At 37.4% G+C, this 27,959-nt stretch overlaps 1 protein-coding gene across 1 annotated transcript in view; it reads right to left on the reverse strand.

The window, feature by feature from the left end:
• Positions 1–27,959, reverse strand: part of INO80 (INO80 complex ATPase subunit) — a 129,138-nt gene that overhangs the window by 78,157 nt on the left and 23,022 nt on the right. Inside the window, exons 2-14 of the mRNA XM_025473152.3 lie at positions 23,542–23,727; positions 23,138–23,307; positions 22,978–23,045; positions 21,050–21,214; positions 16,516–16,636; positions 15,218–15,432; positions 9,069–9,122; positions 8,065–8,268; positions 5,432–5,627; positions 4,097–4,164; positions 3,481–3,690; positions 2,920–3,000; positions 2,014–2,109 (exon numbers count right to left, since the gene is read on the reverse strand). Of these exons, the coding sequence (XP_025328937.1) occupies positions 2,014–2,109; positions 2,920–3,000; positions 3,481–3,690; positions 4,097–4,164; positions 5,432–5,627; positions 8,065–8,268; positions 9,069–9,122; positions 15,218–15,432; positions 16,516–16,636; positions 21,050–21,214; positions 22,978–23,045; positions 23,138–23,307; positions 23,542–23,684 (1,791 nt within the window). The 5' untranslated portion in view covers positions 23,685–23,727. The remainder of the gene's footprint in view (positions 1–2,013; positions 2,110–2,919; positions 3,001–3,480; positions 3,691–4,096; positions 4,165–5,431; positions 5,628–8,064; positions 8,269–9,068; positions 9,123–15,217; positions 15,433–16,515; positions 16,637–21,049; positions 21,215–22,977; positions 23,046–23,137; positions 23,308–23,541; positions 23,728–27,959) is intronic.

Genomic DNA, 27,959 nt, shown 5'->3' on the forward strand with positions numbered 1-27,959 from the left:
TAAGACTTAATTTTTCAACTTCCTGACTGTTCAACATGTACTGGAAGAGAAAACAAAAATGAATGAATGAATGCAGAAAAAATATGGCAGCTCCATATTCCAAATGGCAAACAAGTCTACAGAAATAATCAACAAACTGACATAGAATAATCTTTTTGAAAAAAACTATTTATTTTTAAAGATTTTATTTATATATTTGACAGAGAGAAGGTGTGGGGAGATAGAGAGCGAGCCAGACAGCACAAGCAAGGAGATCAGCAGAGGGAGAGGGAGAAGCAGTCTTCCTGCTGAGCAGGGAACCAATGTGGGGCTCCATCTTAGGATGCTGGGATTATGATCTGACCCAAAGGCAGACGCTTACCCAAATGAACCACCCAGGCGCCCTTAGAATGATCTCATCATCTTAGAAATTCAAAAATGAGTTAGCCAAATTAAAAGCTATATATTTAATGTGCCTTGTAAACCTTTTTTAAATCTACAATCAGAGAGGTGGGGCTATAGCCACAAAGGTATCCTAAAGTGGAATATCCCAGACGTGTCCTTATTCCTTACAATACATAAGCCAAAAAACATCTGACTCCCATCTCCACCTTATCCTGTGCCCTTTATATTGCATGGAACCCAGTATTATTATGGAGACCCCAAATCAGGGAGACCATAACAATAACTCTTGATACAGAATTTCCATAAAATCTTTTTCACCAAGCAACCTCATTATCATTACATTACTTTAGGGACAGAACACATATTTAACTGATTTCACCAGTTATACTTGCAAGCAATATAAATCTTACCCATTCTTTCTCATCTCAGTAACTTTCCACAATTAAACCTGTTTAATAAATCTTACCCATTTCTTACCCAACTTAACGCAACATACTTTCCTGCTGATTACTTTTGACCTCAATCTCACTTCTTTCCCTCTAAATTAGTTAAAAATCAACTTTCTCATTATCTACCTTAGACATTATAATCTGGACTAGTTCGAAAGATCTGACTTTAAAAGTATCAAGAAAATGGATTATTTATGCATATATCCGGGGGGAGGGGGACACAACAATGCCATAAGTTACAGGATATGTGCCCTAATAATGGGATTTGCCAAAATCTAGTTTTTTGGGTTTTTTAAGATTTTATTTATTTATTCATGAGAGACACAGAGAGAGGCAGAGACAGAGGCAGAGACAGGAGAAGGAGGCTCCATGCAAGGAGCCCGATATGGGACTTGATCCCGGTACTCTGGGATCACACACTGAGCTGAAGGCAGACACTCAACCACTAAGTCACCCAGATGTCCTGCCAGAATCTCTGTTAAACCAATAAGATAGATATTTTCTAAAATATTTTCTACTATTTGACCAGGAGCATCAATCCATGTGGCTAATGCAGCAAATCATTGAAATTGGACTTTAGCTTTCTCACTTAGGAAATGTAACGATGTAATATACTCTCCTACTGCTCCTATCAGTAACTTAAAAAAAAAAAAAAAAAAAAAGATTTGAGAGAGCACACACACACGTACGAGAGAGAGAGAGAGAGAGAGAGAGAGAGAAAGCCAGTGAGGGAGAGAGGAGGCAGATGGGTAGGGAGAATCTCAAGCAGACTTCCCACTGAGCATGGAGCCCAGGACCCAGAAATCCTGATCTGAGCTGACCCCTAACCAACTGATGAGCTCCACCCATCAGTAACTTTTAAAGGGGCTGAATGCAAAGTATTTTGGAAAAAATTCAAAACTCAGACCAATTAGTAAGGCAGCAAAAGAAAAGTCAGAAAGTTTATTTTAAAGAGCAACAGAGGGCAGCCTGGGTGGCTCAGCAGTTTAGCACCGCCTTCAGCCCAAGGCCTGATCCTGGAGAACCGGGATCAAGTCCCACATCAGGCTTCCTGCATGGAGCCTGCTTCTCCCTCTGCCTGTGTCTCTGCCTCTCTCTCTCTCTCTCTTTATCTCTCTGTCCCTCATAAGTAAATAAATAAAATCTTTAAAATAAAGAACAGAAATTTTTGGATTTTTACCTTAAATTTAGGAACGAATCTAGTAAACTCCTGGTGCCAATTGTTAAGTGTAGAAGCAGGTGAAATTATTAAAAAAGGTCCCCAGATGTTCTCTCTCTGAAAGACAAAAACTGGGTCAGCTAACTGCAGGAAAACTGAAGATATTTAGTTCAAAATTATAATTAATGACAAGCGCAGCTTAAGAATAATACATTATAACAAGAAAAATGGTGCCTAGCTCCCACATCTGCATACTTAGTATAATATCCTATGTTAATAATAACACAGCAAGGAATTTGCTCAGAAAACATCTTGAGAAAAAATACCAAGAAATTAGTCCCACCCTCACCACTTAGAGGTCCTAATTTCTATCATTTACCAAGCAGTTATGACATCCTGACTTTTATGCGTTGCTTTCCCTTTTATGTGTTACTATTTTCCTAAAATAGTAACAATTTTACTATTATTGGAGTTTTTGCTTTTCTTCTATACATATTTTCCCATTTAATTCTCGCAGAATTCCTACAAAGTAGATATTATCCTCAGTTTGTAGAAGTAGAAACTAACCTCAGGGAATTAAAGTGAAGTCAGAACAAAAGAGATTAGATGAATTGAATTGCCCAAGTTCACATTGTTCAGATGCGGACTTGGGTCTTCTAGTCTAACTAACTACAATGTCTTTGCCCTATACTAAAGGCTCTGGACAGGGGACAGGGGGCAATATTTCAAACCACACATTCTCAAGAACTATTTTAGTCTTGAAAACCAAAATGCTTCACCATACTGTGTCACCCTGTAATGACCCTGAAGGCAAGGAGTCAGTCCTACTGTCCTCATATGCTACAAAGCCTAGCATAGCGCTTGATAATGGCTGATTCTCATCCCTGAATCTAGAGTGGGGAAGACAGAAAGACTGCATTTACCCACCTCAGCTAGATGGGCCAGAAGGGCAATACTCTGTACTGTTTTACCAAGGCCCATTTCATCTGCAAGAATGCCATTAATGCCCTGGAAAAAAAAATGCAGTCAATACCTCTCACATTCCATTACACAGAGTTCAATCTACTGTTCAAAAGAACTAACCAAACTATCAGACTTATTTAAACAGAAGTGATTAGAAATATCATTTCAGCACTATTACCCACTAATGCGATGATTACTTTTCCCAACTCCATAGCTACAACTGTGAATCATGATATCTGAGGTGAAGAGGCCAAAGCCAGGTTTTCAGCTAATTTCATCCAGGCAAAAAAACAATCAGGTTTACCAAGACCACCGAAGACAAACTATGTACAGGATACAAACATTCTCCAATAAAATTTCACGTTAAAAATATAAAGACATCTTTCTGACCCTTGTCAAAGGGTAAAGCTTTTCAAAAGGGATGAAATTTAAAGCACTGTCTTGTGCTCATTTCATAATACACTGAACTGACGACTTTAGGAAACCAAGTAATGAAAGAGTGGGTATGACAGTTCTAAAATTCACCTGTTCATAGAGATTTGCCAACCAATTCATGCCTTTCAGCTGATAGCCTTTTAATTTGCCATTAAAAATTGTCGGCTGTGGAATATCTTCCCCAGCCCGGATAGATGGGTTTGCCAGGCTGTAACTCTCCCCAAACCCAGTGCCAGACTTGTTTGCTGCCCGTAGGGCAGCTGCTCGACTTTCTTTTGCATCTTCATCAAATGACCTTGTCTGGAAAATAAAAACACATTAGAAGAAAATATGAGGGAAAAATGAAATTCAAATAAAGTTCATAATGACAATATATCTACCTTGTGGTAAATGGAACAAACTTTCTGATAATATTATGTATATATGTATATATAATATATTATGTATAAAATACAATATATGAAATATTACTAATATTTTTAAATTAACAATTAAATTAAGAATATGCTTTTGATGAGCAGCCACTAAGCCATATTACATGACTACCTGCTTCATCAAGGAATTTGCTAAAAATCTAATATAAAATTTGTTTGGATGGGGCTGGTGGGAGAAGGTCAAGTTTATACTGCCTTGGATGCTGTTACATGGGGTTCCTATGCTGTATAGTCTTTACTTTCTTTACTTACTTTAATTCAATCTAACTCACCCGAGCTTGATGAATATGATAAGCATTTTCAGCATTCTTCAGGGCCTGGGCTTTGAAATGGTTACTATCTGAAAAGGAAAACTTACAGATTATCACATGCTAACTGATCTCCTTCAAAGATACAACTCACACAACACTGTCAATCCCTAACTCCCTCAATTTACTCATCCCTAAGCTGACAGAGGATGAGAGAGCAGAAAAGTTCAAATTACATGACAGAGGTAAGGACCTAGAAGTGGCGATGAAGGTAGAGGGTTGCCATGATCTCTAGCAGCCCAAGCCAGCTCACAGAAGCCACCAGGAAACTAAGCTCATCTCCTAATCCTGGGTTTCTTGCACAAAGCAATGACAAAACAAAGAAAAGCAAAACAATGAGGATTCAAAATTGTGATAGGTTTTTTTTTTTTTTAAGATTTTATTTATTTATGAGAGATAAAGAGAGAGAGGCAGAAACACAGGCAGAGGGAGAAGCAGACACAAGGAGCCTGATATAGGACTTGATTCCCAAGACCCTGGGATCATGATCTCAGCCAAAGGCAAACATTCAACCACTGAGCCACCCAGGCATCCCTCAAAATTGATAGATTTCTGCTGGGTGAAACTACTCCCAAAGAAGAAATAAAGACATGTGCAACCCCCAAGATCCTTGCAAGCATGCTCATTCTTTTTATTCTGAGCTCAATGTGATCTTGATCACTAGTTTCTGTAAAATTCCCCTCAAACTTCACCCCAATTCATTCCTTCCCTTGTGGTCATAAAAATACAACTGAGAGGCGTCATGACTGGGTCAGTTAAGCATCTGCCTTCAGCTCAGCTCACAATCTCAGGGTGCTGTGATAGACCCCCCCCACATTAGCCTATGCTCAGCAAGGAGTTTGCTTGTCTCCCTCTCTTCCTGCGCCTGTGCTCTTTCTCTCTCTCAAACAAATAAATAAAATCTTAAAAAACAAAACAAAACAAAACTCCACAACTCAACAGTCTCCTTCTCATGCTTGACTTGTATCACCAAGAATCTTGATATGTGACGTGATTTTCTCTGCTGAGACAGAATCAACACCCTCCATATTTCTACTAACAAATCAAAACATATAAAATATTCCCAAACTTACAAGATCATATAAACACACCCTTTCCTTTTTTCCTTTTCAAATTCTTTAATAGAAGTTATTTTGTATGTTTGCTTATACTTTCCCTACTCCAGTGCAATAAATTCCCCTTTACTAATCATTACCTACTGATCAAGATAAAGCTTGTAATAATAATAATAATGTGCACAACTTCAGATATAAAAAAATGGAGGGTACCCACTTCCTTACTTCCTGATTCAGGACTCACCATAATCCTCCTGTGTGATGTTAACTACCACCCCTCCACCAATGTCAATTTGTCTTTGGGTAGAACTGTCTTCCAGTTTCCTTAGGATTTCTTCTTGAATTCCATCATGACCCATGTCCCGTTTGCGACTCATGAAATGGGCATACAACTCTGTCTGGGTGATTAGGAAGTTCAATTTTCGCTGCTGTCTCTTGGCCTAAAGGGGAAAAAAGTTATTCACTAAATAGAGTCAAATCATCAATCACATACAAGATGTGATCAATAGAATTCACTAAATCTTATATATAGTTTGCATGTAATTCTTTTACACATTCTTTACCTTTAGAAAAGTAATAACTGCTAATGCACAATTTTACTATAATCAAGTCAGTGGACTTACAGCAAAGAATAGCCTTCACTTATATCTAATAATAACATATATTTGCTCTCATTTACAACATGGTATCTTTTCTTCATTAGGCTTGTGTCTAAAATGCTTATTTCCAGGATGCCTGTGGCTCAGCGGTTTGGCCCAGGGCGTGATCTTGGGGGTCCCGGGATCGAGTCCCACATCAGGCTCCCTACATGGAGCCTGCTTCTCCCTCTGCCTATGTCTCTGCCTCTCTGTGTGTGTGTGTGTCTCTCATGAATAAATAAAATCATTTAAAAAAATAAATAAAATAAAATCATTTCCTGGGACACCTGGGTGGCTCAGTGGTTGAGTGTCTGCCTTCGGCTCACAGCATAATCCTGGAGTTCCGGGATTGAGTCTGACATTGGGCTCCCTATGGGGAGTCTGCTTCTCCCTCTGCCTATGACTCTGCCTCTCTCTGTCTCTCTCGTGAATAAATAAATAAAATCTTTAAAATAAATAAATAAAATTTTAAAAACAAAATACTTATTTCTTTATTATATTACTTTCCTAGAGTGGCACTGAGACACCAACTAAACTCAACCAATGCATTTTATTCCATAACCTGGGTGTAGATGCATGTGTATAGCTTTAGTATCTTAAAAAATGTAAACATGTTAAAAGATCTTCATCACTGAAAGTCAAAATAAGTGACCAGGAGCTATGAATTATTTTGAAAGTCAATGCAGGAGATATTTGAGAATAAGAAGCCAATCAAAAGAAGAAAACACTCCCAAAACCAATGTATAGTTATCTGTGATAATGATCTACAAAATATGAATATAGCTCAAATACAAACATACAAATATATACTTAGTCATTACTCTGCATTAACTATTTTATAATAAAATTCATATGACATACAGCTGACTTATCCTTGATCCACTATCTCCCCAAATGAAAAATAAAAACATAACAAGGAGGTTATTAGCCAAGAAAGGAGACCAGTCCTAAAGTATTGTACATAAAACTGTGCTTTCTCTTTAAGGTTTTGCAGTACTTGAGCCAGATTCAAATCAGTAGGAAATCTAAAAGAACAGTTCAACAAAACAGGGAGTTATTTTTCAAAATGGATACAGGTGTTTATGTTTAGTATTTAGCAAAGCTAATGTATTATCAAGAAAACCTTTCCAAATTAAAACAAAAAATATCTCCTTTAATATTAAAAAAGTCAACTGCTACATGCCTAAAGGAATAAGGTAAATTAAAGGAATAATAAAGTTCCATCACAAATAGTTTTATTCCAAAAGATTGGAGAAAGACATAGACATAACCATGAAGGAAATTCATTGGTTAACTATCAAAAAAACTGAGAGAATGTCTCACAAACTTAGACTACAGGTCTGGCTGCTTGAAAAATTTCAAGATCTGTGACTAACTCTCAAATGCTTCTAAATCTGGTAAGTATTCTGGATAGCATCAAATGTTTCCTAACACACTAATATGTTTATCTTACATGTGAAGATAAAGGTTACCCAGGGGACTTAAGAGAACTGGACAAAGTCCATATTCATCCTCAACGACATGATAAGGAGGGAAGATCAAGAGCTCAGAAGAGGCCACAGCTCACAGCTCTGCTCTGATAGGAGTTCTACCCATACCTGAAAGAAAACATCAACCAATCCCTTGATTCCTTTCCTCCAGACCTTAACTTTCCTTCCACACATCACAATTGGTTTGCCCATGGCAGCACAGGATTTTTGTTCTCCTACTCTCTCCTCTTGCTTCCCCGAACAATCTTTTCACCTACATCAGCTGATATCAGGCTTAGAAGAATACTGGCTGAGAGTTAAACCAGTGAAACAGGTGGGGGATGGGTCTCAAAACTGGACTAGTTGTCTATCGTTTCTATCTGGCCCTAAATTTGGCAGCCAATTCTGCCCTTCCAACAAGGTAGAAACTGCAGCCAGTACCTGGAACCAAGCCAAGATAAGCTGTATGCGGTGTTCTTTTTCTTTGGTTCATCTCTGTTTTTTTCTTTTTTTGGTCCTCAGAAATATACAGAGGAATAAGGCTACAAAGAACAGAAAAACTTCGCATAGAAAAAGAGAGGTGAAGGCTAGAAAGAGGACCTCACTGAAAGGATAAAAATCAGTTTACTCAAGTTACTATCCTCAAAATTATGCCTTTAAATGATTTTTCAATGATTTCATTGATTAACTTATAATGTATGTAGTACATACCAATCTCTGGTTATGGCTGCAGCAATCAAGGTTTTCAAATTTTTATATTACAGTCATACCTCCCGCATTTCCTCATCTAACTTCCGCTGCTCCAAGGCCTCCTTCTCTGCACGCTTGCGGTGTTCCTTCTCCACCTTCTCATACTTCTTCCAGTAGAGAAGCATTTCCTTGGTGAGGCGGCGGGCACGAGGCAAGGTCTCCTTACAGTTCTTTTGGGCCTGCAAGGCAGCTCGACGCACCTCTTTCATGCACTGGTGGGCAAGCTGCAGATGACAACATTCACAGAAAAGAGAACACCCAACAGCAGGGCCAGTTCTCCCTGAGCTTTAAGCCACAGCATTCCTCAGTCTGCTCAGTGCACACAGTCTTCCTAGGGTCACATCTCTTTCTCCCCCAATGTGACTCATGTCCCCACATGGTACTATGACCCAGATCCAGACCCCAAGGCAATATATGGAATGAGAAACCTATATATTTATAGCCTTAGTAGATGAAGTAAAGAAGTATAATGATCTGAGATACAGTGGGAAGTTACCAAGTATTACATGCATTAATAATAATAGTTATTAACACATTTATTATATGCGAGGCCCCACTCTAAGCCTAACATATATTAAACTAATTTATTCTTCACAAAACTCCTTATGAAGTTGGTAGTATCAACATCATTTTACAGATGAAGGAACCAAGGATGGGTGACTAGCCCAGGGAAACAGAACTAATAACATTACCTCATCTGATCTCACAGCTTTCAAAGTTGTGTTACTTCCCTCTAAAAGGAAGGTACTGATATTAACACCATCATTTCTTAGATAGACTGAGACTGAGCGCAAGAAGCTTCCACAATCTGCCTAAGGTATCAGAGCAGGTTATGGTCTCATCCAAAAAGGTTCAAATACCAGAAATGTGAGGAAGAGTAATTTTATTTATAAAATAAATTGAAAACATTTAGAAATCCCCTTAGTCACTAGATTTATTATCGACAGGTCACAAGAGACAAATGCAGCAAACATTAACGTGTTGCAGCATAACATAAAATGGGAAATATAAAGCTAAAATTTACCTTTCGGCTATTGGTGAGAAACAGGTTACGAGCTGAAGCTTTCTGCTTGTTGGCCTAAAATATTTAAAAACAATTATTTCATTTAGGAGTCCTTCTGAAATAAGATTATGTAAACAGACACGGTCTTTTATTCCAGTCTTCAAGGTTTAAAAAAATAAAGTCATCCAAACATACCAACTCAGAAACACATACAAAGCTACTAAAGTAGTATTGAGAAAAATAAGCTAGTGCTGTGGTTGCCTTAAATAGAGTCTTTTGTATCCTTTTGGAAAGAATTTAAGTTATATTTAAGACTTGAAGTGGACTAGGAAAATATAACAACATATCCAACATACACCATCCTGACTAAATAAAACACACTGCTTTCCGGAGCCAATCTGCAAAGAAGCTGAGATAGCAGGCACTCATATGCAGAAATTGTTAGGAGAGGGGTAAACTAGCCTCTCCATTTGTGATTCTATCCTTCAGCAAGGACAAACCTGCTGTTACTATGAATTTCTGCCAACACTTAAGCTTCAGCTTCTCAAACAAAAAAGTCCAAGGCAGATCTAACACAAGATGACTCCGCAGCCAACAAACCAGTCATGAGCTGCTTATTTTGTCTTCTAATTCAGTTAAAACAAAAAACTCAATAAAGAAACCTGATTTCCATGATGATCCACATGGGAGAAGACAAAGCATAGGTAGGCACAGCTGAGTGAGTGAGTCTCTAACTGTTAAAGAACACTCTCCCTAGTTCTGAAGAAATAATGGGTGCAAAGTTATAGATGGCCAAAATGCCATTTCTGCAAAATTCCCACCTCAGACTGTCTGCTTCTGGGAATTTTTAGGCCCTTTATCAAAAACTTCCTTTTACTAATGCTTAAGCAACTACTGCCACTTTAAAGACAACAATCTCAAATACTTCTATTGAATTCCTGATCATCAGAAGAGCATCATTTTCTAAAAATTATTTTTATTTGTTTTTTAAAGTAATCTTGATACCCAGTGAGAGGCTGGAACTCACGACCTGTAGGGTAAGAGTTGCACACTCTACACACTGAGCTAGCCAGGTGCCCCAGAAGGGCATCATTTTGAAGGCTCTTCACCAGATACAAAGAGGGGTTCCCCATAACTTTTATCAAGAATATTCCTATCTAGGGATCCCTGGGTAGCGCAGCAGTTTAGCGCCTGCCTTTGCCCCAGGGCGCGATCCTGGAGACCCGGGATCGAGTCCCACGTCGGGCTCCCGGTGCATGGAGCCTGCTTCTCCCTCTGCCTGTGTCTCTGCCTCTCTCTCTCTCTCTCTCTCTCTGTGTGACTATCATAAATAAATAAAAATTAAAAAAAAAGAATATTCCTAATTTTTTTCTCCAATAATACTTATTAATTGGTATGGGGAGAAAAATAGTAATTATAAAGTAGAGAAGCACCAACACACCAAGGAATAGAAGTAGTATCATCATACTGGGATAGGTGTGTCATGTGCCTCCTAATGTGTCATAAAAAGGATACATATCACTGCTTTGGTAATCCTGCCTAAAATGCAAAACCCAAATCTTACCATGAGGAATCACATGAACCCAAATTCTGAAACATTGTACAAAATAACAAGGGTATACTATTCAAAAATAAAAGTCATGAAAGAGGGATCCCTGGGTGGCGCAGCGGTTTGGCGCCTGCCTTTGGCCCAGGGCGCGATCCTGGAGACCCGGGATCGAATCCCACGTCAGGCTCCCGGTGCATGGAGCCTGCTTCTCCCTCTGCCTGTGTCTCTGCCTCTCTCCCTTTCTCTCTCTGTGACTATCATAAATAAAAAAATAATAATAATAATAAATAAATAAAAGTCATGAAAGAACACTGTGTCAGATTTAAAGGAGATTAAAGACATGTGACAACTAAATGAAACATGGAATTCTAGATTGGATCCTGGATTGAATCAAGAAAAAAATAAAAGCCCTATAAAGGAAGTTATAGAAACAATTGATGAAATCTGAATATGGTCTGTGGACTAGATAATTTTTATAACTGCACTGTGGTTCCATATGAGTGAATGCCCTTTTTCTTAAGAAGCACACATTGATATTACAAGGAAATTCAGTACAAAGTGTCAAACTAAACCTCAAAATGGGGGGGAGGGGTAGGCATATATGTAACAAAAGCAAAGGAAGCAAACAATTGCTAAGTATGAGTAAAAGTAACATAGCAGTTCCTTGCATTATTCTTGCCATAACGTTTTAAAACTTGTTTTGAACAAATTTTAGACTTACAGAAAAGTTGCAAAAAATAATAGAGTTCCCTTACCATCCCTCCTGTTTTTCCTAGTTTAAGCATCTTATATAACTAGAATATAATAACTAAAAAGGAAAATAACACTGGTAAGATATTAACCAAACTACAAGTCTTACTTAAATATTAACAATTTTTCCACTAAAATCCTCTTTCCTGTTCCAGGATTCTGTAACAGGATCTCATGATGTATTTATTAGTTGCTTCTCTCCTTAGTCTCTTCCTGTATGTCACATTTCTTCAATCTTTCTCTTATGGCATACTGAACACTTTTGAAAGGCACCAATCAGTTACTCTGCAGAATGTTCAAAAATTTGTGCTTTTCTGGTATTTTCTCATGACTGGAATGACATTATGCATACTGGCAAGAATACCACAGAAATGTGTTTTTCTCTGTGTCTCATGTCAAGTTCATGATATCAAAACCTATCTTACTAGTGGCTATTTAGATCATTTGAGTAAGGTCGATTCTGCCCCAATTTTCACCACAATAGTTACTCTTTTTGTGCTAATATGTGTGCTGAGTAGAGGCTTTTAGTTTGTCCAAACTGGTTTGTGCAAACTGTTTCTCCCCTAACCTTTTCTCTTCTAACTTCAGCCTTCATCAATGGATCCAGTCTGCAACAATTATCTCTGTGCTATTTGTATAATAATGGTTCTCTACTTCCTTCTTTCCTTCTGCACTCATTAACTTGAATTCTACCACAAGGAAGAGAGCTACTCCTTCTACCTTACCTATTTGCTTATTTAAAACAGTATGGACTCATAGGTATTTCTTTTAATCTAGGTGTTAAACTTCAGTACTATCTTTTCCTTTTTTTAAAAGTTGGCTCCATGCCCAACATGGAACCCACTGTGGGACTTGAACTCACAACACTGAGATAAAGATCTGATGCTTAACCAACTGAGCCACCCAGGTGCTCATTATCATGATCAATTTCGGTGCTCAATTATTCTGACTTTCAGGAGCTCCTTCAGATTGCTTCTGTATTCTTTTTTTTTTTTTTAACTTTGTTATTTATTTATGATAGTCACAGAGAGAGAGAGAGAGAGGCAGAGACACAGGCAGAGGGAGAAGCAGGCTCCATGCACCGGGAGCCTGACGTGGGATTCGATCCCGGGTCTCCAGGATCGCACCTTGGGCCAAAGGCAGGCACTAAACCGCTGTGCCACCCAGGGATCCTGCTTCTGTATTCTTTTTGACAATTCCCCATACCCATCTTTCTTCAGGCACTTCTTTACTTTCTGGCACTACAAGATGTTTAAGGCCCATCTTGTTATTTTCCCTGCCAAATTCTGGAATAAACTACTTTTTCAAGGAGCTCTGGTTCCTTTTAGAAAGGAAAAGGCATTTAGAAATCAAGATCTGGGTACAAAAAAAAAAAAAAAAAAAAAAAAAGATCTGGGTACAAGATATACTCACTGTTACTAGGGTCTCACTGTTTTTAGGCATTCTTAGCAAAGAGCTAGAAAATAAGTATTTACGCATACTTGCGTATGTGTACACACACAACTATATTTCTGTACATATCTGTGTGTGTGTGTGTGTGTGTGTGTGTGTGTGTATCTCTAAGAATTTATACTGATAGCTCTGATTTCAATCAAATTTCAAATGCTTCACTTTAGTGCTCCCAACAGTGAGAAACTGGCTGTTATCTACAACATATTATTTGTTCAATTTCAGTATACATATAAAGTAGTTTCAAAATTACCAACCCACTCCTTTATAAGAAACACTTACTATGTCAATCATAGCATTTATGTACCATTCTTTTGGTCTTCAGCCTTACATATCCAGTCCTCCATTACTTCAGTGAGTTCTCTTCTTTCCCTGAAACTTGATTATTCATTTCTAACACAGTTAACATTTGTTCCTATCTTCATTCCACTTTGCCCACATGGCTCCTCAGCCTCCTTCTTCACACACATCCGATTGGTTTTAATTGTTTTATTATTGGGGTATGTTAGAAGTATATGAAATATTACTAAGATTCTGAAAGTCAGCCCTACATACAAAAAGATGTACCTGAAGACTGCCCCCAACGTTGCTACTAACCTGATTCCATTCCCTCCTTTCTTTCTACACTTTCCCCACCTGTACCCTATAAAAAAAAACTCTGATTTCTAGTTTATCCTTCTTGAATCTCTTTTGCATGAATGACGATTTACTTGTGTGTTTTCTTGTATTCCTGTTTTGCTTATATCAAAGATAAATAACTATAGATACCTATTTTTGTTTTGCTTTTTTTTCTGTATATTTTTTAATTGGAGTTTGATTTTCCAATATATAGTATAACACCCAATGCTCATCCTGTCAAGTGCCCCCCTCAGTGCCTGTCACCCAGTCACCCCAACCCCTTGCCCACCTCCCCTTCCACTACCCTTGTTTGTTTCCCAGAGTTAGGAGTCTCTCATGTTCTGTCACCCTCTCTGATATTTCCCACTCATTTTCTCTCCTTTCCCCTTTAATCCCTTTCACTATTTCTTATATTCCTCGTATGAATGAAACCATATAATGTTTGTCCTTGTTTTGCTTTTCTCACTTAACAGTGCAACCTAAAAATTACTCTGTATCATCTCAGAAAGGTCCTCAACATTATTTAACTACAGCATAATAATCCACTGTGCAGATCTATCATAGTTCAATTCAAGCCCCACATATAGGTACTGAAGTTGTTTACTTTACTTTGCAATTAAAAATAATGCAGTGGGGCAGCCTCCGTGGCGCAGCGGTTTGGCGCTACCTGCAGCCCGGGATGTGATCCTGGAGACCGGGGATCGAGTCTCGCTTCGGGTTCCCTACATGGAGCCTGCTTCTCCCTCTGCCTGTGACTCTGCCTGTCTCTCTCTCTCTCTATGAATAAATAAAATCTTAAAAAAAAGAAAGAAAGAAACTTTTCCCATACCAAGGTTAAATAGAAAAGTAATAGTTTTATTCTAGTCTTTATACGATTTTTTACATTGAGAACCATAATACATTAGGAGTGTATGTGTGGGGAAAAAAAAAAAAAAAAGGAGTGTATGTGTGAGAAACATCTAATTTTATCTTTTCCCAAATGGCTACCTAGTTGTTCCAGCACAATTTATTAAAAAGTTCATTAGTCTACTCAACTGGTCTATTTACCTATTCATGTGGCAGCACTACACTGTTTTAATAATAGAGATTTATAGTATATTTTAATGTTTGATGGGGCTTTTTCAGTGTTTCTCCAGCAATTCTTATACACTGACCTTATCCTGGATTTAGTATCAATTTTTCCAAATTCAGAAAATATCCTGTTCATGTTTCTATTAGGATTGCACATAATTTATAAGGCAATTAACAAAGTAAAATGCAAATAACCGGTGAATCTGAGTAAAGAGTATATGGACATTCCTTGTACAATTCCTGGAACTTTCGAGTTTGAAATTATATCAAAATAAAATGTCAAAACCAAACAAATTAGAAGAGCAAAAAGAATGCTTATACATCTTTCTCTTGCATCATTCACATTTTTTCCTAATGTCTGTGATTATTCACCAACATCAAAGTATTTATAAATTCTCCAAGAAACTCAACTTCACCATTTTGATTTCCTCTATTACCACCTATCAATTTGCTATCACATCTCTACTGCTATTAATAAGAAAACTGCTTTCCTTTCTTAAAGAGGTTTCCCTCCATTTTTTGGACAAGGAACATCATACAACTGTCTTGTGAATTCTGATCAAAATCTAGAAAAAGAGTTGACTGACGAGAGTATTCTTCAACATAATCTTCATTCCAAGAAATCAGTTTCCTTTCTGAACACTGTGAAGATATCTAGCTCTCACAGCTCCTCTTTAGAGGGGTGGGAGACAAAATATTGTTGCCATCTCCTATGCTGGAGGCACTCACGTACCTTTGGTAGTTCCTTTTTCACAATGCTAAGCCATACTTTTCTGCGACGAGCATTAAGCTGCTCGATGGATAAGTGCTTCTTCTTGGTGCCAGGAGGAGGTGCATCATGAGAGAACTTGGCAAAGACTTTGGTCTGGTGGTGATGGCAACGAGGAGATTCTTCAGAGGAGAGTTCTTCATCCCTTCGCCTTTTTTTCTTCACTTTTTTCAACTTGGCTGCAAAGGAAAATGGACCCTGAGAACCATGCATTTCTGCCCTTCCGCAGAAGACATCACAAACAACCTCATCACTTTAAGACAGTTCAAAGTGTTTTCCTCATTCCACCTGAGACTGGCAAGGTTTATCTCTTTATCTATTTAGGCCCATTAATATTCCAAGAGGAAGATCTCACTAACTTGGAAAAGAATACTGGATACTCCCTAGGTTTACATGAAAGAGAAACACAGAATAAAACCTAAAAACTGAATTTCTGTTGAACCCAACAACAGGAAGGGAGACTTACAAAGTACCATGAACTCAAGTCATGGCCAAGAGGAAGGAAACATTTCTACTTGGCGGCAATGTAAGGTGATTAAAGAGAAAGAACAAAGAAAGAAAAAAGCACTCTAATAGGACATTCCAACCTGTGAAGAGAAAAATTACACACAGAACAAAAAACTAATTTGTAGGGGGAAAGCGTAGAGGATGAGAAAATAGAGATAAACTAGAAGATGTGGGAGAAAGGGAAGAAGGCTGAAAAGAATTTCTGATAGAGTTCATACATTCAGGGGAATAAAATCCGCCTTGTACAGATAGTTCAAAACTTTCCCTTCCTATTTCCTTCCCGATTTCCAGCTGCTTAGAGCTTAGTAAGGGAGGAAAACACACTTCCTGGCAAACATGCAAACAAATGCTATACAAGATTATCAAGAAGTGATCTATTTTAAATTTCCACGTATGGCAACAATTATAACTTATTCCCAACACTTCAGGTTGCTCTTCATACTTTTCTGTGCATAATACCAACTTCTTCCTCTCTTAGAACATTTTCAACATTTGGAAGAGTGTGTAGAAAAAACGAATAAACTGGCTTAAACCTTTGGCTAAGAATCCATAGTCCTTATGTCTTTATAATTTTAGAAAAGATCATAAACCAAATATGAAATAAGGTTAATAATACTACTTAGAGGAGACCAGGGTTTTTCAGAGATAAAGCGAGTTTCTACTTCATGGATTCAAATGTCCAAATGTAAAAATAGGCTACATACAACATTGAAACTAAGAATGAGTAAATATGGAAGGCAGGTCAATATGCTCACCTTTAAGTTTCTTTTCCTCCTTGAATTTCTTTTTTTTGGGTCCAAGTAGGTGTCGCTGTTGCTCATAGAAAGGGTCGTATGTGGAGAGCAGGCCTGCACTGTAATATTGGTACTGCTGCAACTGAAGCAGGCAAAGATAGGGAGGCTTAGAAAGGCTGATCTGTGTTCTAAGATGGCCTTTCAAATCATCTTTATTACAAAAAGTTAAGCCAGAGAAAAACCATAGTTCCTAAGTATGGTATTCATCCCACAAAAAGACCAATAAAGATTTAGTACCTCAAAGTGAATTATTTCCTTACTTCAAAACAAAATGGGTTCATCAGCTATGTACATGGCAAGTTGCTGAAAATAACTTAAGAAAGGAAAACGCTTCAATTCCCACCAGAATACTTGCTTGATCCTGACACATATTTTAGAGATAAAACTAACTGCAGAAAGGGCTTTACATGGAACTCATCAACAAGAAATAAACCATATTTCTATTATGAATAGGTCCTCAGATTTACTAATGTTTTGATACCTGTTATTCTGGCTTTTGGTCTTCTATCTGGTTAGAGAGTCACTAGTCATCCCAATTCCCCTTTAAAGTCTTTTCACTTGAAAAGATGACAACAATATTAAGGATAATGCCTACACTGCCAGAATTCTAACATACAAATAACTTATTTTTTTTTCTGAGAGATCCTTTCAAACACTGCATTTAAATTGACCCCCAAAAGCTCACATTAATTCTGTCTCACTTATTACTAATGGAAAAATATGAATATAAAATTAAACAGTCCACTGTTGAATCTCTTTCCTAGATTGTAGATAGTCCAAGAACTGAAACTAGGACAGAAGAATGACACAGAGAACTATCACAAGATCCCCTGTCAATGGTCAAATTAAATGAGTATTCATCGAGCTATACAATTAAAATCTATGAACTTTCCTATACATATGTTTTATTTCAATTTTTAAAAGACCAAGTATTGCAATCTCTACCAAAATATCAACAGCATTTTTCACAGAACTAGAAGAAACAACACAAAGCTGGAAGTATCACAATTCCAGATTTCAAGATATACTACAAAGATGCAGTGTCAAAACAGAACAGTACCAACAGAGAAACAGACACAATGATCAATGGAACAGAACAGAGAAACCAGAAATGAGAGGCACCTGGCTGGCTCAGTTGGTAGAACATGTGACTCTTGATTTCAGTGTCATGAGTTCAAGCCCCTGTTGGGGATGAAGCTTACTTAAAAAAATTTTTTTTCAACAATACAGAACAGAGAACTCAGAAATAAACCCATGCTTATACAGCCAATTAATCTATGTCAAAGGAGCCAAGAATATACAATCGGGAAAAGATAGTCTCTTCAATAAATGGTGCTGGCAAAACTGGACAGCCACATGAACAAGAATGAAACTGGACCATTCTATCACCACAAACAAAAAAAGAACTCAAAATGGGTTAAAAAACTTAAATTTGAGACTTAAAACCATAAAAATCTTAGTAGAGAACAGAGATAGTAATTTCTCTGATGTCAGTCATAGCAACATTAAAGCAAAAATAAACTACTGGACTATTTCAAAATAAAAAACTTTTGCTAAGTGAAGGAAAAGCATCAACAAAACAAAAAGGCAACCTACTGAATGGGAGAAGATATTTGCAAACTATATATTCAATAAGGGGTTAACATCCAAAATATGCAAAAAACTTGTACAATTCAACACCAAAAAAACAATGTGACTTAAAGCGTGATTAGGGCAGTCCTGGTGGCTCAGCGGTTTAGCACCGCCTTCAGCCCAGGGCATGATCCTGAAGACCCAGGGTCGAGTCCACGTCGGGCTCCCTGCATGGAGCCTGCATCTCCCTCTGCCTGTGTCTCTGCCTCTCTCTGTGTGTCTCTCATGAATAAATGAATAAAATCTTAAAAAAAAAAATTAGCAGAGGACCTGAATACATATTTTCCCAAAAAAGACATACAGGTGGCCAACAGACATGGAAAGATACTGAGTATCTTTTGGGGTCCAAGTAGGTGAGTATCACTAACCATCAGAAAATGCGAATCAACTACAATGAGGTTATCACCTCACACCTGTAAGAATGGCTAGTATAAAAATCACAAGAAATAACAGGTGTTGGTGAGGATGTGGAGAAAATCCTCATGCACTGTTGGTGGGAATGCAAACTGGTGCAGCTACTCTGGAAAACGATATGGAGATTCCTCAAAAAATTAAAAGTGGAAATATTTATGATCCAACAGTTCCACTACTGGGTATTTACCCAAAGAAAATAAAAACGCTAATTCAAAGAGAAATGTACACTCTTCTGTTTACTGCAGCATCATTTACAATAGTCAAGATAGAGAAGCAACATAAGTGTCCAAAGACTGGTGAATGGATAAAAATGTGGTATACACACACACACACACACGTATGCATATATATGAGTCCTGCCATTTGTGACAATATGGATGCTCAGTGAAGTAAGTCAGACTGAAAAAGACAAATACCACATGATTTTACTCATATATGGAATCTAAAAAATAAACAAAAAGCAGCATCAGATCTAAAGAGAGAACAAACTGATGGTTGTCAGAGGGGAGGGTAATGGGGATTGGGTAAAATAGGAAAGGGAGTGGAAAACATAGGCTTCCAGTTATAGAATGAGTAAATCATGGGAATAAAAGGACCAGCAAAGGGAATACAGTCAGTGATATTATAATAGTGTTGTATGGTGACAGATGGTAGCTGTACCTGTGAGCATAACATAATGTATAGAGATGTTAAATCACTTATGTTATACAAATGAAACTAATACTTTATGTCAACTATACTAAAAAAGCAAAACAAAACAAAACAAAACAAAAAAAAACAAACCCAAATATTTAAAGCACCAAATGCCTAGCACTGTACTTTAAGAAGTAACTGAGTCAAAATAGTCAGTTAACTATTTATTACTTCTGTGGTTTTATAACCTTCATATATCTCCCCCCCGCCCAAGTGAGTGAGTGAGCATGGGCCAGGGGTAGAAGGAAAGACAGGTACAGAATCTTAAGCAGGCTCCATGTCCAGTACAGAGCCTGACCCAGGGATAAATCTCACAACCCTAAGATCAAGACCTGAGCTGAAGTCACAAGTTGGATGCTTAATGGACTAAGCCAGCCAGGCGCCCCAACTTTCAGCATGTTATTCAAAGCTTTCTGAATTAATTGTGGATGTTAACCAATTGCTAAAAAGTTTTTAGGTCTTCAAATATGCTGTTTTTCATTATGTACAAAGCACCACACTTCCGACAAAACTCAGAAAGTTCTGTTGACAGTATTCAAATAGTTGTCACTTAAAACTATCATCAATCGAATGTTAGTATGTAAAAAAAAACGGAGTTTTTTCAAGATAGGGACACTTCCAAAGAGCAAATGCATTCAAAAGGAACTCCTAGGGCGCTGGGTTGCTCAGTCAGTTAAGCATCTGCCTTCAACTCAGGTCACGATCCCAGGATCCTGGGATGGAGTCCCACATGGGGCTTCCCACTCAGCAGGGAGTCTGCCTCTCCCATCCCCCTTCTGCTCCTGTGCGCATGCTCTTTCCCTCATGAGAGACAGAAAAAGACAGAGACATAGGCAGAGGGAGACGCAGGCTCCCTGGAGGGAGCCTGATGCAGGACTTGATCCCAGGACCCCAAGATCACGACCTGAGCCAAAGGCAGACTCTCAACCACTGAGCCACCCAGGTGCCCCAACAAATAAAATCTTATATAAAAAAAAAAAAAAAAAAAAAAAAAAAAAACGAACCCTTAGAATTTAAAATGGTGCAGCTACTTTGGAAAACAGTCTGGCAGTTCCTCAAAAAGGTCAGTACAGAGCTATCATATGACCCAGTGATTCCTCTTCTAGGCAAAACACAAGAGAAATAAAAACAAATGTCCATACTGAAAACCTGTACACAATCTTCATGGCAGCATTAGTCATAATAGCCAAAAGTGGAAACAATCCAATTAATTCATTAAGTGATACACAGATAAATAAAATGCAGTATGTCCACACAATGGCATATTATATGGCAATAAAAATGAATAAAGTACAGATACATGCTACAATATGAATGAATCGTGAAAACATGCTAAGTGAGAAGATGTACACTAAGGACTACATGTTGTTCCATTTGCATGAAATGTCTAGAACAGGCATACTTTTAGTGCTAAGTGGTTTCCAGGGGTTGAGGGAAATGGAGAAAATGAAAGACAAAAGCTAAGGAGAGTGGTATTTCTTTTTGGAGAAATCATTCTGGAATTATATAGTGATGATAGTTACCCATCTCTATGATATACTAAAAACCACTAAATTGTACACTTTAAAAAGCTAAATTTTTTAAAAAAAAGCTAAATATTTTTGATATGTGAAATATATTTCAACAAAGCTTGTATGTAGAACCACTACCACCATCACCTAAATATAAAGGTAAAATGACAAGTCTTCAATGAATGTTAACAATAGGCTAAATACCCAGCATGAAAGCCTGAGATTTTCCTGAAACATTCTCTTACCTCCTTATCTTTACTATACTTGTTCTGGTGAAGTTTCTTGTATTTGTGCAGCCGCAACATGTTATGAAGTTCTTCTCTGCTGAGGTGGAGTTCTTCCTCCTCTTCTTCTTCATTATCCTCACTCTGAGAATCTGCCTCACTGGACTCATCACTTAGCAGAATGCTCTGCAAACCGAAGGAAATGGGAATGGAACCTGTTGCTGTGGAGCCAATTCCTTCTATAACCCAAGCATCTTTCCCAGAACAAGGACAAAAACAGCTGGAAGACAGAACACAGTCACTCCAGTCTCCCAATTCAAGAAAAGAAAAGGACACCAACTGACCTTAGTGGGCATGAACTTAAGAGAATTAACATAATGGAAATGCTATAAAGAGCAACGATGCTAGATTTCACCAAGTACTTACAACTACACATAGGATATATTAACTGTCAAATACCAAGGCAAAAAAACTAAACAATAAAAAAAAAAACCTTTAGGGTATAAAGGAATATAGAAAGCAAGCTGTGATGACTAATAAAGGAGAAATAACCCAAAAAATTATTGATTTTGTTATCATCTGGATAATGAAATATTATTTAGCCATAAAAAAGGAATGGAGTACTGCTATGCGCCACAACATGAATGAACTTTCAAAATTTGGTAAATGGAAGAAGCCAGGCACAAAACACCAGATATTATATGATTCTATTTAAATGAAATGTCCAGAATAAGCAAATCCATAGGGAAAGAAAACAGTCAGTGGCTGCCAGGGGCTATGGGAAATGACTGCTAATAATCATAGAAATTCTTTTTGGAGTGATGAAAATGTTCTGGAATTAGTGGTGATAGCTGCATAAAACTACATACATTTTAAAAGGGTAGATTTTATGGCATGTGAATTTTATCTCCATTTTTAAGAATGTGATGGCTAAACAAAGATTTCTGCATTACCAATAGCTTAAACCCTCACTGGTAAGAAGCAAACAAGCCTTCTACACATGAGCTTTTAAAAGGACCTCACAATTATAATGAAAAAATACTTTTAAATTACTTTGAGCTCTTCACAATAAAAGAAGGCAATAGAGAAATAATTAGTTTCAACAGAAGAAATGCTACCCTTAACTCAGCTGGACCAATGACAGTAATCTTTTAAGAGTGTAAATAAGAGTCTTCCATTTCCTTGCTGACAAACACTCACAGAAAATATAGAAACACTCTGTTCCTCCCTATAAACACTCACAGAAACTTACCAGAGTAAAATACAAATTCTTTAACATGGTGTACAAGGCCCTACACAATCAGGCTCTCTAACCTCATCTTCTATCATCCCCTCTTTCATTGTGCTCCAGCTACACTAGTCTTCTCCAAACATTCTGAGTTGCTTCCTTTCTCAGGAATTTTGCAGTTATGTTCCTTCTGATTGAAATGGTCCTACTTAAACATTTACATGGTTTTAATCATTCAGAAATCAGCTGAAATGTCACCTCTTTAATGAAGTCATTTTTATTTCTTTCTTTGTTTACAGACCTACTCACTGCCTCCTCCCATTTGAATGTGAGCTCTACAGAGCAGGAACCCTGTCTGTCTACAACAGTATCTGGCAGGTAGAATATACTCAATCAACATTCACTGAATGAATGAACTACTCAGGAACTAATGAAAAGAACACTAATAATCCTGATTACAATGTGAGCCAGTGAGGACAAGGATCTTACCTATTTTTTTACTCCTTTACACAGTGCTTTATACTCAAAAATGTTTGCTAAAATGAACTCCATTGAGGCCTCTAGATTTTTCTCAATAATCACTTCAAAAAATCATACCCACAATAGAAGATTCATGTCTAGAAAAATCTCTGCTAATGTGTCAGGATGCGTCAATAACTTCCTCTCCTATTTGTAACTTTAATGGGTTATATGAATTATAAACATTTGCCTTAACTCTTACCTTTAGCCACTTTCTGCTTTTCTTCAACTTAGAGAAGTTATATAAATTCCCTTTGTCAGATTTTGATTCTGTGTAAAGAAACATAAAGAACAACAAAAATGAAAGGACGACTGCCCCAAGAGAACTGATGGTCCAAAGAGGGATCTCACACCACACTGACCTGACTGTAGAACTCCATTCAGCGAGTATGTGTTTAACATTCCAGAATTGCCTGCTCCAGAAGTTTCACCAAGCAATGAATTTGGAGGTTCTTCCTTAACTTGTATTAAGGGATCCCCAGACTGGGGCAATAAAGGATTACTGTCATCCAGTCCATCTTCACTCTCATCACTATAAATTGAAGAATGATAAATCTATAATCACAACTAACCCAGTAAAACACTATAATTTATGGTCAGCAGACAGAAGAAACTAATCCTTTAAATAAGTTGTGTTCTATTTGAAAGAAGGAAGAAAGAAATATCAAACATACCAAAAAATCATAAAATACTTTAACCCTAAAACCAGAGATAATTGGAATCAGAAAGTGGTCAAACGTTATATTAGAAATACATAATCACATACCTAGAAATATTCCTATTGAAGATGGCTGATGTTTGTCGCAAAAAATGGTCCAACCGGAGGGCCCTCTCCAAGTACTGAAGATAGAGGGGCTTTGCCAGCTCAGTGCAGCCGCCATCGTCCCCGGCACCCAACTCCGAGGCCATAGAACAAATCTGTCTTCATGCACAAGGGTCTCCGACTTCTCGGCTGCAGAATGGAGATTAAACAATGAAAGACAAATTATTATTTATTCTCCCTTTATTTTACCTGCCTGCTATCAATGTGAAGAGAAATCAGACCTTCTAGAACACAAGATTAAAAGAGCAGTCTGTAGAAAGATCTTAATAAAGTTCTCATTAGGCACTGTTTCCTAATGCAAAAGCAGAAGTTAAAAGAATGAGAATATCAAAATATAGAAATATTGTCTTATTTGTGTCACAAAAATTCATATTCTACTTTTTTGAAATAGAACCTTAAAATTTAGAGCCACTTACCTTTTGTCCTACTATTAACAATTACCCACAATTATCTAAATCTACACCACAAACTTGTATACTTCATAGAGGAACACTTGTTCTCAGTATCATCTTCTAAACAGCTACTTCCTTTTTCATTTTGTATTTACATTTATATATGTGTGTGAAGTATTTCGTTTACAAGGGAAGAGAGATATTGTCAGAGTATTTTACACACTCGTAAACATTCTTTAAAATATGAGATATAGAGGGACTCCTGGGTGACTCAGCTGTGAAGTGCATCTGCCATCGGATCAGGGTGTGATCCCGCAATCCCGGGATTGAGTCCCACACTGGGCTCCCTGCATCGAGCCTGCTTTTCTCCCTCTGCCTGTGTCTCTGCCTCTCTCTCTCTCTCTCTCTCTGTGTGTGTCTACCATGAATAAATAAATAAAAATCTTTAAAAGAAAAAAAAGTCTGCCTTCGGCTCAGGTCATGATCTCAGGATAATGGGACTGAGCTCCCTGGTCAGTGAAGGGTCCGTTTTTCCCTCTGCCTCTGTCCTGCAACCTGCTTTTGGCTTGCTCTCTCAAATACATAAATAAAATCTCAAAAAAAAAAAAAAAATGGAGCAAAGAGAGTAGAAGAAAGAGTGAGAAACAAAGGTGTAGAGCTTGAGCATTTTCTTTGCTACTTTATGGTATTAAAGGAAACCATAACACTTTTGAGTTGTCCTCTCTTTTTATTATAGTTTTTAAAAGTTTTCTATATAATATAATCTTTCTTCTTAAAGGACATGTTAAAAATTCTCCTCCATCTGACTACAGATCAAACATAATCTCCAAAAAAGCCCCAGCAGGCTTCCTCTTCTTCTTCAGAAACTAACAAGCTAATTCTTAAATTTATATGGAAATGCAAAGAAACCAAAATAGCCAAATAATTTTGAAAAACAAGAGGGTTTGGGGCACCTGGGTGGCTCAGGTCATAATCCTTGGGTTCTGGGATTGAGCCCTGCAATGGGCTCCCTGCTCAGTGGGAACCCTGCTTCTCCCTCCTCTCTCCTCTGCCCCCTACTCATGTGTGCTCTCTCTCAAATAAATAAAATCTTAAAAAAAAATAAGTTGAATAACTTACACATCCTGATTTTATATTATTTTATAAAGCCACAGTAATAAGATCAGTGTGATAGTGGCATAAGGATAACCACACAGACCAAAAAACAGACGGGAGACTCCAGAAATACACCCTTACGGGGGCACCTGGCTGGCTCAGATGGTAGAGTATTCAACTCTTGATCTCAGGGTCTTGAATTCAAGTCCCACAATGGGCACAGAGCTTACTTGAAAACAAGAGGAAACAAGAATAGTTGGGTTTAAAACAAAAAACAAAAAAACTGGGATGCCTGGATGGCTCAATTGGTTAAGCGTCTGACTCTTGATTTCGGCTCAGGTCATGATCTCAAGTTATCAGATCAAGCCCCACGTGAGATTCTGTGTTCAGTACAGAGTCTGCTTGAGGTTCTTTCCTCCTTCCCTTCAAACACTTCCCTCCCCCACTTGCATGCTCTTACTCTCTTTGAAATAAATAAATCTTTAAAAACAAAACAAAAAACTCTTACACTTTAGGGTCAATTTTCAATGTAAAAAATTAGACTGGAATTATTGAAGAGGATACTGGGATAATTTTTAGATTTTTTAAAAAATATTTTATTTATTTGTTCATGAGAGACACAGAGACAGAGAGAGAGGCAGAGATACTGGCAGAGGGAGAAGCAGGCTCCATGCAGGGAGCCCGACATGGGACTCGATCCCAGGACCACAACCTGGGCCAAAGGCAGGCACCAAACCACTGAGCCACCCAGGGATCCCCTAATTTTTAGATTAAATAGGCAATACATTAATTTGTATATAGTGGTACATGTCAGAAAAGAACCGCTTTAGGGGGCACCTGGGTAGCTCAGTTGGTTAAGTGGCTGACTCCTGATTTTGGCTCAGGTCATGATCTCTAGTCTGGGATCCAGACACCATGTCAGGCTCCCCACTTAGTGGGGAGTCCACTTAAAGATTCTCTCTCCCTCTGTCCCTCTCCCTGCTTGCGATCTCTCTCTAAAATATATAAGCTAAAAAAACAAAACAAAAACCAAACCTTTCAGATGCTGGGTTGAATCTACTTTATGTCCACTCAAACAGAATCTCACAGGGAGAATTTAAAAACTGTAAGACGGGTGGCAAGACTTAAAGCTCATAAAGCTAAGATTTTTTTGACTGCTCGGATAGCAAAAATCTTCACTATCCTATTTAAACTTTGTATTCAAGTGAATTATATGAAGAAGTATTACTAGGTTTCAATCAGAGGGGGGAAAATGGACTTGTATCTACAATACATAAAGAACACTTATGACCCAATTAGAAGACAACTCAACTGAAAAATGAGCAAAAGACTCTGAACAGACATTTCATCAAAGAAATACAAATGGCTAATAGGCACATGAAGATGCTCAATATAAAAAAATGCAAATTAAAATGACAGTGAAATACCACTTTACACTCACCAGAATGGCTATAATAAAAGATTATAACAATTGTTGGGGAGGATGTGGAAAAACTACAACCCCAGACATTTTAACCAGCTGGTTAAAATGTAAACTACTATAACCACTACAGAAAACACTTTGGTACTTTCTTAAGATTTAAATATAAAGTTACCATATGACCTAGCACTTCCCTCCTAGTTACTCAAAGAAAAACATACGCCCACCCAAACCCTTTAATGTGAACACAGTAACACTATTTGTAACAATCAAAAAGCAAAACAATCCAAATGTTTATCAACTGGTGAGAATGGATAAACAAAATGTATATCCACACAACAGAATATTATTAGCAATTAAAAGGAATAAACAGTTTTTACATGCAACAACATGAATGGACCTCACAAACATATGATAAGGGGGAAAAAAAAGATAAAAAAAAAAAAAAAAAAAAAAGCCAGACGACATCTTGTATGAATCCATTTAGATGAAAAGGAAATCTATAGTCAGGAAGTAGATTAGAGGTTGGCTGGGTGTACAAAGGGGGACTGATTATAAATGGAAATGAGACATCTTTCTTATGGATGTTGGAAATGTCCTAAATGCATACTGTATTGATGGTTGTACAATTCTGTAAGTTTGTTAAAAAATCACTGTACATATAAATTAGGTAAATTTCATGAATATAAAATAGTTTTTATTAACACAGCTAAAGAGAAAAGAATGTTAAAAGATTTTTTTAAAAGATTTCAATAGTTTCTACTTTTCAGTGTGAGACCTAATATGTACCCATTCCAAAAGATTTCAAAAAAACAGTTTTAAAAATACAGCAAAATTCTCTAAGAGAAAACATTTAATTCATCCAGATATACATACATATAAATTAAAGCATATAAAATCCTGTACAGCTCCCTCCTAATGTTTCATTAAAAAATAACTGATCTCATGCACTTATTTCGGTTGATAATGAAAATGGTCCTAATTAAGGAGGTATGAAGATAGGACTACAAAGTAATACTCGGTGATTCAAAAAGAACTATTTTCAGAAATAATTCCTAAGTAACTGTATATGAACACTAAGTCAAACCAATTTGTCTAGGAAAGGTCACAGTTACATCTATGGTCTCACAATGCTTAATATATGTCCCCATGTGACTCCCAGTATGCATCAATCCTATAGTCTGATTCTCCCAGAATCACTTTGTAGCATATCACCACACATAGCTGAAATGGCAAGCATGATGTACTCCCTTATTTCCACAAGGCTAAAGAGAGGAGGCAGGTACTTCAAGTATGAAGTTTCTGACATCTCCACATGTAGTCTTATGATGATATCTGAAGAGTAAAGGAATATTTTTTAAAGTGTTCAATTACCATCTCTTTTATTGTGGTGAACTATACATAACATAAAATTCACCATTTTAATCATTAAGTGTACATACAGTTCAGTGGCA

Source organism: Canis lupus, chromosome 30, assembly GCF_003254725.2.
Source record: "Canis lupus dingo isolate Sandy chromosome 30, ASM325472v2, whole genome shotgun sequence".
Lineage (NCBI taxonomy): Eukaryota > Metazoa > Chordata > Mammalia > Carnivora > Canidae > Canis > Canis lupus.